The 13,815-nt window shown below is 36.5% G+C and overlaps 1 protein-coding gene across 1 annotated transcript in view; it reads right to left on the bottom strand.

Annotated features, from left to right (window-relative positions):
• Positions 1-13,815, bottom strand: part of PIK3C2G (phosphatidylinositol-4-phosphate 3-kinase catalytic subunit type 2 gamma) — a 343,791-nt gene that overhangs the window by 243,183 nt on the left and 86,793 nt on the right. The window contains exons 10-11 of the mRNA XM_080811598.1: positions 9,788-9,821; positions 4,288-4,483 (exon numbers count right to left, since the gene is read on the bottom strand). Coding sequence (XP_080667724.1) covers positions 4,288-4,483; positions 9,788-9,821 — 230 coding nt within the window. The remainder of the gene's footprint in view (positions 1-4,287; positions 4,484-9,787; positions 9,822-13,815) is intronic.

Raw genomic sequence — 13,815 nt, 5'->3', positions numbered from 1 at the left:
CAAAGCATATGAATTACCTGATGAAGGATTCAAAATAATCATCATAAAAATGCTCAACAAGCCAGGAAAATGATGCATGAACAAAATGAGATTATTAACAAAGAGACAAAAAATATTAAAAAGAATCACACAGAAATTTTGGAACTGAAGCATATAACTGAATTCAAAAAAAATCTTTACAAAGGTTCAAGAGTAGACCTGATCAAGCAGAAGAAAGAATCAGTGAACTCAAAGACAGGTCATTTGAAGTTATCCAGTCAAAGGAACAAAAAGAAAGAAGAATTAAGAAGAGCAAAGAAAGCTTAGGGACTTCCAGGACACCATCCACCAGACAAATACACACATTATGTGAATCCCAGGAGGAGAAGAAAGAGGTGGAAAGCTTATCTAAAGAAATAATAGATGGGAAATTCTCAGTTGTGTGTAAGGAAATGGGACACCCAGATTCAAGCTCCACAAACCAACCTAAGATAAGCCCAAAGACGAGCACACTAAAACATATTATAATCAAATTATCAAAAGTCAAAGACAAAGAATTTTGAAAGCAACTAGAAGAAAGTGATCCACCACATAAAAGAGAGACCTCGTAAGTTCATCAGCAGATTGCTCAGCAGAAAGAACCCTTACAGGCCAGAAGAGAGTGGGATGATATATTCAAAGTTCTAAAAGACAAAACTGCTAGTCAAGAATATTCGCTCTGGCAAAAGTGTCCTTCAAAAATAAAGGACAAAGAAATACCTTCCCAGAGAAACAAAACCTGAGGAATTTCATCATCACGAGACCTGACTTACAGGAACGGCTAACAGTGGTCTTCAAAGTTGAAATAAAAAGATGCTAGCTAGAGAGAAGCACAAAAGCATACAAAAGTACAAAGGGCAGGGGCACCTGGGTGGCTCAGTGGGTTAAAGCCTCTCCCTTCGGCTCAGGTCATGATCTCAGGGTCTTGGGATCGAGCCCCGCATCGAGCTCTCTGCTCAGCGGGGAGCCTGCTTCCCCCCACCTCTCTGCCTGCCTCTCTGCCTACTTGTGATCTCACTCTCTCTGTCAAATAAATAAATAACATCTTTAAAAAAAAAAAAGCACAAAAGACACTGGTCAATGTAAATATGTAGACAAATACAGAATACAGTAAAATACTTTAGTAATGGTGCATGAACCACTCTTAACTGTGGTATAGAAAGTAAAGGGCAAAATATTAAAAAGCCGTAATTATAAAAATATGTAAAACAAAATTAGGTAGTTTGTGATATTAATAACATAAAGTGTGGTAAGGGGAAGAAAAAGAATAGAGTTTTTTTAAATGTCTGAAGTTGTTATCTGCTGAACAAAGAGTGTTTTAAAAATATAAGATGCTTCATATAAGGCCTATGGTCACCACAAAGAAAATGCCTACCTATAGAAGATACACAAAAGAAAATAAAGGAATCAAAGTATGTCATTACAGGGGTGCCTGGGTGGCTCAGTGGGTTAAAGCCTCTGCCTTCGGCTCAGGTCATGATCCCGGGGTCCTGGGATTGAGCCCCACGTCGGGCTTTCTGCTCCATAGCAAGCCTGCTTCCTCCTTTCTCTCTCTGCCTGCCTCTCTGCCTACTTGTGATCTCTCTCTGTCAAATAAATAAATAAAATCTTTAAAAAAAATAAAAAAATAAAATTTAAAAAAAAGTATGTCATTACAAATAGTCAACAAAATGCAAAAGAAGACAGCAAGAGAGGAAAAGAATAGAAAACAGTGGAAGAAATGGCAATAGTTAAGTCCTTTCCTATCATTAGTTACCTTAAATGCAAATGGATTAAACTCCAGAATCAAAAGACATAGCATAGCTGAATGGATTAAAAAAATAAGACCAATTATATGCTGCCTATAGGAGACTCACTTTAGATTTAAGGACACATATAGGCTGAAAGTGAAAAGACAGAAGAAGATGTTCCATGCAAATGGCAATCAAAAGACAGTAGGGCTTGCCTTACATACATATTAAGACATGATAGACCTTAAGTCAAAAAAAATCACAAGAGATAAAGATGGATATTGTATAATGATAAAAAGGGTGAATTTGTCAAGAGGATACAATTGTAAATACATATGGCACCCCAAATTGGAGCAAAAATATTAAGCAAGCATTGACAGAACTGAAGGAAGAAATAGCAACACAATAGTAGTAGATTTCAACAGCCCACTTTTAATAATGAATACACCAACAAGACTGAACCTAACAGATAAATACAGAACATCCCATCCAATAGCAGGAGAATATACATTCTTCTCTAGAACACATGGAACTATTCTCTAGCATAGATCATGTGTTAGGTCACAAAACAAGTCTTAACAAATCTGAAAAGACTGAAATCAAACCATATGTATTTTCTGACCTCAATGGGATAAAACTAGAAATCAATAGTAGAAAGAAAACAGGAAAATTAACAAATTTATAGAAATGAACACTTTTGAACAATCACTGGGTCAAACAAGGAATTAAATGGGTAATTAGAAAATATTGATACAAATGAAAATGAACACACACCATACCAAACTTGAGATGCAGCAAAAGCAGTACTAAGAAAGAAGTTGATAGTTGTCAATTCCTCTATTATAAGAAGTATAAAAAATAAACAACCTAACTATATATTGAAGGAACTAGAAAAAAAGAAACAAACTAAGTCCAAAGTTAAAAGAAGGAAGAAAATCATAAATATTATAGCAGAAATAAGTGAAGCGGAGGATGGAAAAAAAATAAACAACACTGCCACACCATATATACATGCAGGCTTGCACATATAGTTTTATTCATATTTATCTGGCTACATAGCTTTTCCATGTTAATTAAAATTAGTAAGTATTTACTAATGATTAAATATTGTAAGAAATCATCAGAATAGCAGGGTTTTTTTTTTTTTAAAGATTTTATTTATTTATTTGACAGAGAGAGAGATTGCAAGTAGGCAGAGAGGCAGGCAGAGAGAGAGGGGGGGAAGCAGGCTCCCTGCCGAGCAGAGAGCCCGATGCGGGGCTTGATCCGAGGACCCTGGGATCACGACCTGAACCGAAGGCAGAGGCTTTAACCCACTGAGCCATCCAGGCGCCCAGAATAGCAGTTTTTGATACTATACATCAGGTCTTTAAATTTTCATAAAATAAGAAAAGGCATAAAAGATCATCCTATGGGTTTAAGAAATATGTGTATGTATAGGTAGATAGATAGTGTTTTTTACATACTCATCTCATGGACTAAGTGACTGACTGATTTTTAAAGATTTTATTTATTTATTTGACAGAGAGAGAGAGCTCACACGTGCACAAACAGGGGGGTGGGAGCAGAGAGGGGCAAGCAGACCCCTTACTGAGTGACAGCCAGACACAGGGCTGAATCCCAGGACCCTGAGATCATGACCTGAGCAGAAGGCAGACACTTGACCAACTGAACTACCCAGGGACCCCTCATCCCATGGATTTAAAGAAATATGCGTATGTGTACATAGGTAGATACTATTTTTGACATACAAAGGTAAATTTTTCTTTCCAATTAACTTTATAACTATGTGTACAGGTCAGTTACTTGCAAAAATACATACAGCAATTTTTTCTCTTTTTTACTGAAATGGTTTTAGCTTTTCTTTGAGGTGCAAAACATAGTGGGTACAGTAAATCCATCTATAAATTACTATTCCTTTATTAACTTTAATTTATTTAATCCACATTTTCTTATAGATTTATAAGGAATTTAAAACAGTGGTTATAATATTAGTCTAATGATGTTATTTAAAAAATACTATATAATAGAGCCAACCTAAAATCTAGCAATGCTCCTCCATGCATACTTGTGGTTAATTTCCATTGTAACTCAAATAACTCTTGGCTAATTCTCCCTTTATCAAGGTACTAATTTCACAAAATATCTACCACTCATAACTTTGTAGATATCAGAGTGACTACTCCCTGTGTGTGTGTTATCTCTCTCTCTCTCAGTTCTATTAATTAGCATTAGTCATTTAAACTCCAATATTAAAAAAAATTAGGACAATCACTAAATAGAATGAGCAGTCTCTGTTTCCCTAATGATATACTGGCAATATGCAGCAATTTTTAATATGGAGAATGGTAGAAGACTGAGGGAAATGGAATGTTCATTTGGGAATGAAGTTCTTAAAAATGGTTTTAAGATAAATCTGTACTGGTTAAATTTCAAAATTTTTATGGAATATTTGCTCCTGCAAATAAGAACAAATTAAACTCTAATTAGAAACCAAGTAAAAAAGTCACCTTTTCATGAAAAACGCACCACCACTTACCTGTGCACCCAAATCTCTGGAATGTTGTGAACTGCATACACTGTGAAGCTAAGGTGGGAATGGAGCCCAGGATTTACATAGGAAATCTCATCAGGTATATTTAGAGGCTGGAAATCTGCATAAAAGCTGTAGCAATAGGTATTGATAAGCTGGTAGATTGACCTGGATAGTTCACTTGTCACTTTCTCTATCAAGCCTAACGGGGAGGAAAAGAAAGAAAGAAATCAGGTCATCTTTGAAGGACCATACTTACTATAAGCCACCAATTATAGCTTTGAAATTTCTTATGATAAATTTTAAATAAAATTTAATTAAAATGACCATCCACCAACTGAAGCCAGTTAGCCATCTGTGCCTCTGTATGCAGCCTGAATTAGCTGATAATAGTGTGGATAATCAATAAGTTTTCATATCTTCGGTTCCAGAAATCTTGGAAGCATGGACTTTAATCATAAATCAGAGTTTTGGATTATTAATTTGGCATTCTGTAATTTGCAATATTTTTTGTTCTAGTTCATGATTTCTTTAGAACTAATTTTCAGACAACGAACAGGTTTTCTACATAACTTGTAAGTACTTCAAACAAATCCCATCCAAAAATTAATCATAATACATTTGACTGTGCTATGATGTTAACCATTAACTGAACACTAATCATATACATTGCCCTGCTGTGAAAAGAGAACAGTAATACTTCCTGGCTGGGATCTGAAATAAGCCTGAAATGAAAGATTTAAGATGCTTACTAAATCTCTTCAAAATCAAAGCTTTACTTAACTTTTACTATTAGTTATTTAAGAGAGGTTTATTGATTATTCATAAAAGTGACTTGTCACAAAGGAAGAAAAATGAAAAAAAAATGACTAAGGACAAGGGGCTAATAGTTCCAAGTATGTACTAGATAAAGGCATACTAATTTATTCTAAACCACATGAAAAGACTAACCACTGAATTTAAGGTAAATTTTCCTGGCTTTTGTTTTCCCAATAAACTCTCTTTCCTGGAAAAACTGAGAGTACGGAAGAAAAGACTGATGCAATGGACCAGGTAATACAGGTTATGAACTTAGAAATCAAAATCAGGAAAGATGACGCATTACAATGGAGAAGCTTATGAGGATGACGAACCTTATCCCATGGGTGGGCCTCTGTGTCGGACCTCTTAATGGGGCCAGTGAGTAACTCTCATTACTGACATTTTGTATGCATTAATATGCACATACATTAATATGCTCATGACTTGTGATTGTTTTTTTTTAAGATTTTTTTAAATTATTTATTTGACAGAGAAATCACAAGTAGGCAGAAAGGCAGGCAGAGGGGGAGGGGGAAGCAGGCTCCCTGCTGAGTAGAGAGCCCGATGCGGGGCTCGATTCCAGGACCCTGGGATCATGACCTGAGCTGAAGGCAGAGGCTTAACACATTGAGCCACCCAGGCGGCCCGTGATTGTTTTTAATATTCCACCGTAGTAGTGTTTCAAAAGTTAAATGAGTAAACTCAAATATAAAAGCTCAAACATTATTATTTTTTAAGCCAGATCAGGAATATCTTTGACAAATATTTAAGCGATTAAAGGGTTTAGGAAATGAAAAGACGGTACGAAGTGAAATAAGCTGTGAATGGAAGCTCTGGTGCCCTCCTCGTAGTCCCTCATTCCTGATGGCCTTGGATGAAGGAGTCTCCGGAGGGTTGGCACAGCTAGCTGTGGTCACGGTCAAAGACCTCTCGGTGTGCATCCGTCTGTCGTCCTCACACAGCCTCTGTCAGGCTTCGTCCAGTCCTGGAAATAGGCCTTAAATACGGGTTCATTCTGATAGACACGTGTAAAGCAGAAAACCCTGAGAAGGAAATCAGGCTGATCTGATCCGAAAGCCATCCTTTCCCATCCTGGGCCAGAAGAACATGCTGAAATGCCACATTTTAGATATTTCTGCTTTTTTGCCACTTCGTCCTAGAGAAATGCCATAGAACCACAGCTTAGCCTGTGGAGAGGACCCATAGTGGCACCCACTGAGCTGGGCACAGGGCAGAGAAGAGCGGAGCCTCGAGGCCCCCCTCCAGAGCAGGAGATCTTGTCAGGAGGCCTGAACCCCGTGTCCCCGAAGCTCCTGAGCATTACGTGGCCAGTGGGTGGGACCACTGAGCGGATAATGTGGCGGCTGTCCCGGATGAGGCGGAGCCAGCCCTGTATAGGAAGCGTGGCGCCAGACACACCAGGTTGCGAAACACTGTATGGCAGAAGAACTGTTCATCCGCCTGGCGTCGGCCGGGTGGATGGTTTGGGAAGACACCTCCCTTCGGGCTCTGTCTTCCTAATACCCTCAGTCTCTGGCTTCCACTGAGACTTGGACTCCTTAGGCTAGATGGGGGCGCCTTCCCTCTGCAAGTCTGTGCTAACTTTGCAGGCCCCTGACACGTGTTTGCAGATGATGTCGTGGTTTCTATTGCCTCGGTCTTGGAGGAACGCTCGATTTTATTAGGCTTCAACGCCAAGCTTGCAAGTCCGACACCCGTTAGCTCAGCCCTTCTGCCACTTAGGGGAGTCGGTAGTGAAACCCTCTTGCGAGGAGGCATCCATGTGGTACTAGGAGTACCTGATAAGGAAGATGGGCTGCACGGTCTTGCCTTTGTAGTGGTCGAGCCTGGGAGCCCAGTTCTCCAGACTCCAGGTTCCGCTTCCACATGTTGAGCCGGACATTGTCCTCATCTATCCCAGATGTAGTCCCAGACACCTCTGCGGCACACGGCCCCGCCCACATGTTGATCGGGACCTTGTTCTGTGTCCCAGATGGGATCCCAGACACCCCTGCGGCCCACGGCCACGCCCACAGTGGCGGCGGCCCGGTGCACTTCTGGGTCTGTTTGGGGCGCCTGCAACTACTCAAAGAGGAACACTGTGACCGAACTTGCAGGCGGCTGAGGGAGGAGTCATTGAGAGAATCAGTAAGCAGATCTTTAAGAAATTTCCTTCTTAAAAACGTCTGTGATTTGGTGTGATTTGATGCGTGCCAAGCCAAATCAGGCGGTAGGACTGTTTTTTCAAACACATGCACTTCCTCATCAAGTTGTTTCTTTTTTGTTTGTTTGTTTTTTGTTTTTAGATTTTATTTATGTGTTTAACAGAGAGAGACACAGTGAGAGAGGGAACACAAGCAGGGGGAGTGAGAGAGGGAGAAGCAGGCTTCCCGCTGAGCAGGGAGCCTGATGAGGGGCCTGATCCCAGGATCCCAGGATCATTACCTCAGCTAGGCAGGCACTTAAGACTGAGCGACCCAGGTGCCCCATCAAGTTGTTTCTGAAGCATAAATTGCTTGTAGTTTCTAGTTGTTTTCCAAAGAAAATAATACAAAGAGCCACCTTTTTCCTCTGTTAGTCTGCCCTGTTCCAATAGCAGTTTGGCTACTCAAAAAACAGGACTTTTCAGCATGAGGCTTCTTTCCACATCCTGCCCCTCAGTAGGTCTGTCCACAATTCAACATTTTTTTGTTGTTATTCAACACATGCTATTATTCACTTAGTCATAAATTTGTACAAAATTTATAAGATGGCCAAATTTTACTTAAAGTGGTGTCCTTTGTGAAAACAGTCAGAGAGGACACGCAGCATGAAAGAGCTCTAATTAAAATTCTCTGAGAAATCAGCAGTAGCAATGAATAAAACAAGAATAAAGTAGCGTAAAAATAGTTTTTAAGAAGAGGACTCATCCAACTCTAGAGGCCTACCAACAGGGATTCTCCTGAACAACAGAGGCAGGGAATTATAAATTTATAGAAACGTATTTCCCAGTTCCCACATTGTACTGTTTGGTACTCTGAAGCAAGAAGTGCAAACTTCTAGTTAATAATTTCCAATCTTGTGCAAATGAATAAATATCTAAAATAAATCACAAGGTTGGGTCAGAGATCTTATTAACTCAAGCCCCAGCATATACTTTGGGGAAACTTAATTATTTGGATAATTATTCAAACTCTTGTTCTTGACTTCTTGTGCAGAAATACAGTTCTTGGTTATAATTTGCTTTTTTGAGGTAGTATAGTGATGTGTGCTTTTGCATTATGCTTTACTACCAGAACTATGTGAAATGTGCTAGGAACTCAATATACTGGTCTTGGTGGTGAAATATGGAGTTATAATGTTTGTCACACCTGATTTTACTCTGGGGAAAGAGTTACAGTATCATAAAATTGAGAAACAGTGACTATATATATTTAATTAAAATATATTAATTAGAATCTGTTATGATTTAGCATGAATATAAACCTTTGGGAACATTACTACATAGTTTTGTGGGATCTTATACCTCAACCCCTGAAGAGTATGGGCTGAAGGGATTTTTATTCCAGCATTCCTAAGAGAAATGAAGAGAGGTACAATTCCATGTAAGCATACCTCCAGCTTGACTGATTATCACTTGGGCTCTGTTAGTGATATTGTTACGAGGCGTCTATCTTTTCCTTCCCTTTATGATGTTCTGGAGTTTAATGAATGTAGGGATTTTTAAACTATTAGTTTGTTTGTTTGTTTGTTTTCCATGCCCTCTGCCATCCCATTTAATTCTGTGATATGAAGTGGGGGAGTTCTTCACATGTAATTGTGTCTTCTTTTGAGTGGTGGAAATTAGAGTTGAGAAGATACCACGTCTGCCCATAACTTTCTCCTAAAAATGACTAAGGCTTGGAGGGCAGGTTGAGGTTATCATTTGCACTTCTCTATGAACTCTACACCTGGAGTGTGAGTTGAACATCTGTGAGTGAGTTTCCTTGAAGCTACTCAGAGTATTAATATGCCAAATACCATTTGCTTTTGCAGACAGGAACAACTCTGACCACACCCTGCACATTAAATACTAGCATGTCTTCTGTGCATATCAGGGAAGCTTAGGATCAAAGAATTAATTCTCTAAGATAACAGTCAAAAAATGGCAGAGTTGAAATTAACCAGATTCCAAAAGCTGGGTCCCTTGCTCTACACCACACTATCACTCGCCCACTATTTTCTGTAGAGGCAAAGTCCTCCTGTGGCTTGCAGTTTTATAGGCTCAGAGCCTCTGTGAACACTAATTATTCCAGAACCTAATCCTCCTACATATTATGCTAGATTGGTCTTTCAAATAGAGTTTGACTTTAAATCTGAAATTAGTGACTTTGAAGAAAGACATCATCTGTTACTTTTCTGACTCTCTTACATTAAAATATGATTAGCTAAATAAAATTTCATAGTTTCTCAGAATGGTTTTAAGAATATTTTCAGTATTCCTTTCATTTTTATAGATCTCTTGACTTTTCCCATTTCTTAAAAATGTCAGGCTACAAGTTTAGAGACTGGATTTTTATTCACTTGCAGAATAATCACTTCCATCAGTAAAAAGAATTTTAGCAAAGCATTTTCACTTCAAAAAATATTTCTGTGTGTTACCTTGATATTTGGATGAAAAATTGAAAAAGAATTATCTTGGGTTCTATAACTTTTTTTTTTAAATGTGGTTACATGTATATTTTACCTTTTGCTGAAGTCTCTGAATTTTCATGAAAATTCTGAAAAGAAAAATAAATGTGAAGATACAATTGTTATTTAAGAAAACAAATCCACAAAACAATCAAACTGATAATAAATAGAAGGAAGCTAAATTGTACGATGAAAGAAAAGCCTTCTGAATGTTTTAATAAACAATATGGATTTTTTTGACTGAAAAAATTTAAAATAAGTTATGCCCATTTAGTATTGTTAGAACCGTTCCATATATATTGACTAAGCTCAGTTCCCCTTCCACAGCAGTGAATGATTTTTTTGAAAAAAGTACATTTTAATTATCTGCTTAATGTGTCTAGTTCTTCTCATTAGCAGTTATTCAGTTGCAAGCTTTGGGCTGCAGTGAAAAGAGGGCTGGATGAAAGGGAGCAAAATTACACAGACTCATGATATAGTTTCATTTCTTTATTTATTTTTAGGGGATTTTAAAAAACTGATAGTAAGACACTTGTGACCATATCATAAATTTTTAAAAAATACTATCTGAAATTTTATTTTTTGTTGTCATTTTAGTTTACATCCATTAGTATGGTTTTATTTATTTATTTGCTTGTTTGTTTACTTGCATTTATATTTGTTGGAGGCCTAGAATTATTTCAGTGGTTTAGGATTTGCTGATAGTAAATTCATTATCATGAAAACTATATAAGGTGATTCACAGATTCACTAAAAATAAGGTTTCAGTCCAAAAGCAAACACATTTTCTAATATGATCCACTTTAATTAATGCTAAATTTTTTAAAATTTTGGTTCACAAGTTTGTTTTTAATATATGAAAGCCCAATTTCTCAAGGGAATAATTGTTTTCTTGTAACAAAGAACTTGCTACAATATTCCTTTAGAGAGAAAACACTTCTATCCTGTTTAAAATGTAATTTAATATGTATATATGGCTTTTCAACTTAAAAGCATTCTTCACGTGAACCTTTCCAGAAGCATTACTTTTAGGTATAATATTTCACTGGAGCATGGTTTCAACCACTAGGCTTAATAACAATACATAAGATCTTCACCCCATCCATGTGGCTGAGACTATTAAAGATGTTAGCCTGACTTAACTAGGATTCAATTTATTCAGAAATATAAACTTGTATTTTAAAATCACCATGACATCCACCTACAGCACAATGTGTAAGACCATATTTTTCACTTTGTATTTCATTTATTGTGCGAACATGTAATGGAAATATATTATGTGAGATTCTGGAATATAATTTTGAAGGATGGAAAATTGTTTCCAATGCTGAGAGCATGAACAAGAGTATAACTGCACTTGTGATATAATTCATCATCTTGCCAAAACTTCCATTTAATAAATACCTAATTACTTCTCTGTATGGCAGGAAATAGTCTCTTACAAGTTGACCAAAAAATTCAGCCAAGGAAAAGGAAAGTTTCTCAAATTTGAGTTTGTTGGCAGAAGATTCACTTTTCTCAGTATTTCTTTAATCTTAGTTTGCGGTGGGTAGACACACTGAGATACTTTGGCATTGTTAACTGCAGTTGGTTACTATGCAAATTCTGAAAAATGTACTTACTATTTGTATCAACATTCTTATAGAGATGGGTTCATGGTTAGGTTAAAGAAAGAGAAGAACAAAACGTTTGAATGAAGGTGATACAGAATAAGTGAACTTTTAAAGTGTGCTCAAAATAAGAATCTGCTTATTAAGGGGTATTAAACTATTTTTTGCCATTGACATATATGAAATAAAACTTGTGATTGTCAACTCTATTTTTATGTGTCAATCACAATAATTTAGTGCTCATATGTATATAAGAGATGTGAAATGTGAATATGAGCTTTTTTTTGAGAATTATAATTGTTTATAGCTTTCCTAGGAAATACTCAATTTCTCTAAAGGATTCTTTTGACTTCAGCTATACTGAAGGCTTGATATTTCTGAGAAAATTGTTATTTTTGTTCTTTTAGGGAGTTTCAGAAAAATGAATGTTTTAAAGATAAAACTTTTTGTATCTAGCAATATTTTAATAGCATTAAAGTGCTTTATCCTAAAATTTGATTTGACTCATTCTTTGATCTGTTGTTCGTACTGATTCAGCATACTGATTCACTGAGAGCTGGACATAGAATTGAAGCACAACCATGTGATCTTAAGAGACAGAAAGTCATGTGTTCACATTCATGCATGTGGTCTCCTCTTCTGGCAAAGGCTCATATCTGTCATGAAGCTTGCTGTAATCAGTGATTGTGAGAAAATGAGGACCTAAGTGGTGCTTGTGCAAATTAAAACCTTCATGTTGGCTACATGGGGAGGAGTCTCAAAAACTACCACCAGCAGCATCCCCACTACCTCCAGTAATTAATATGACTCATGCAAGAAGCACTATCATCTGGACCTTTATTAACATTATTTGTAATGCTCATAGAAACCCTGCAAATTCTGTTATCTATCTATGTATCGATCTATCTATTTATTTTTTTATGCATGCATGCATGCAGTGAGAAAAGCTGAAACTCAAAGATATGAGTTAATTTTCCTAAGGATGTTCAGCTAAAAACTTACTGAGTTCAAATCATATTTGCATGACCCTCAACTCTTTGTGTTTTATCATCAGCTCTAGACACTTATAATGTCTCCCAAATGTGATCATCTAAGAGAAACGAGTTGCTTGTTGAAGGTTAACTCTCACTACCTTGTTATCCTGACTTAACTTTAGCTATTGGAAAGCTCTTCTTAGTATCATAAAATTCTTAAGTTTTTAAAAAAAAAAATTCTTAAGTTTTTGAGTTCATCAAAATGCTTATATTCACAACATACTGATGATAGGGTTTTCAAGACTATGTATAATTTTCCCACTCTGACACAGAATAAAAAATATGACCAGAATAAATGTGATCACTTCAAATTTTTTACCTTGTTATTACTTGAGAAGAACATGGATATTAATATGTACATATAAAAACAGCTTTAGAGACTATGCAGTTATTTCATTTTCTTCAATAATTAGAAGATATGAGTAGATATTTTCCCATTAAGAAAAATGTAATAAACAGTTATTAATTTCATGACATAAACTTTTTATATTAATTGATTATATTGTTTAAGTTTTGATTTCTTCTTTGCTTTGGGATTTTAGCTTTTAATGGATGTTTATCTGGAAAATCTTTTGGTAGGATGATTCCACTACTCCTGAATCATCCCTGTCACTATGTAATGCAAATAAGGTATTTAAATTTCTATATTCATTATTGCTCTCTAATTACAAAAACAAGTGCTAATTAAAATAAGACATACAAAATCCAACATTAAGAAATTACTGATTTTTTTTTTAAAGATTTTATTTATTTGACAGAGAGAGATCACAAGTAGGCAGAGAGGCAGGCAGAGAGAGAGAGAGGGAAGCAAGCTCCCTGCTGAGCAGAGAACCTGATGCGGGACTCGATCCCAGGACCCTGAGATCATGACCTGAGCCGAAGACAGTGGCTTAACCCACTGAGCCACCCAGGCACCCCAAGAAATTACTGACTTTTTTCCATAGTCATCTATTTGAAACAATGATGACAATTTATATATACTAATACAATTGTCCACTTTCTAAATCAATCTTTTTGAAATTTCAAGGCTGGCATATTAAAGGTAGCTTGTGCTGTTCCTTTCCATGTATCACTCTCTGTAATGAAGTTTCATGTAAATATTGAGGAAGAGGCTGTCAGGCACCTTTTCTTATTTTATCTTATTTAATCATTATAGCAACCCTATAATTAACTATTATTGTTCCAATTTTACAGAAGAACGTTGGCATATTCAAGGTAGTCTGTGCTGTTCCTTTCCATGCAGGTAAGGTATGCATGTAATCACTTTCTGCTGTGAAGTTTCACATATATTGAGGAAGAGGCCTGAGTTCAAATCTCTGTTTTGCCACTTATTAATCGTCTGTACACAAGCCTTCTAAGCATCAGATTTTAATAATAAAGTTAACATTAAAATAACAACTTTATGGCATTGATATGAGGATGAATTGAAATAAAAATGA

Source organism: Martes martes (genome assembly GCF_963455335.1).
Source record: "Martes martes genome assembly, chromosome: 8".
Taxonomy (NCBI): domain Eukaryota; kingdom Metazoa; phylum Chordata; class Mammalia; order Carnivora; family Mustelidae; genus Martes; species Martes martes.
Note: the sequence above shows the minus strand (reverse complement) of the source record. Positions and strands in the feature narration are given on the sequence as shown.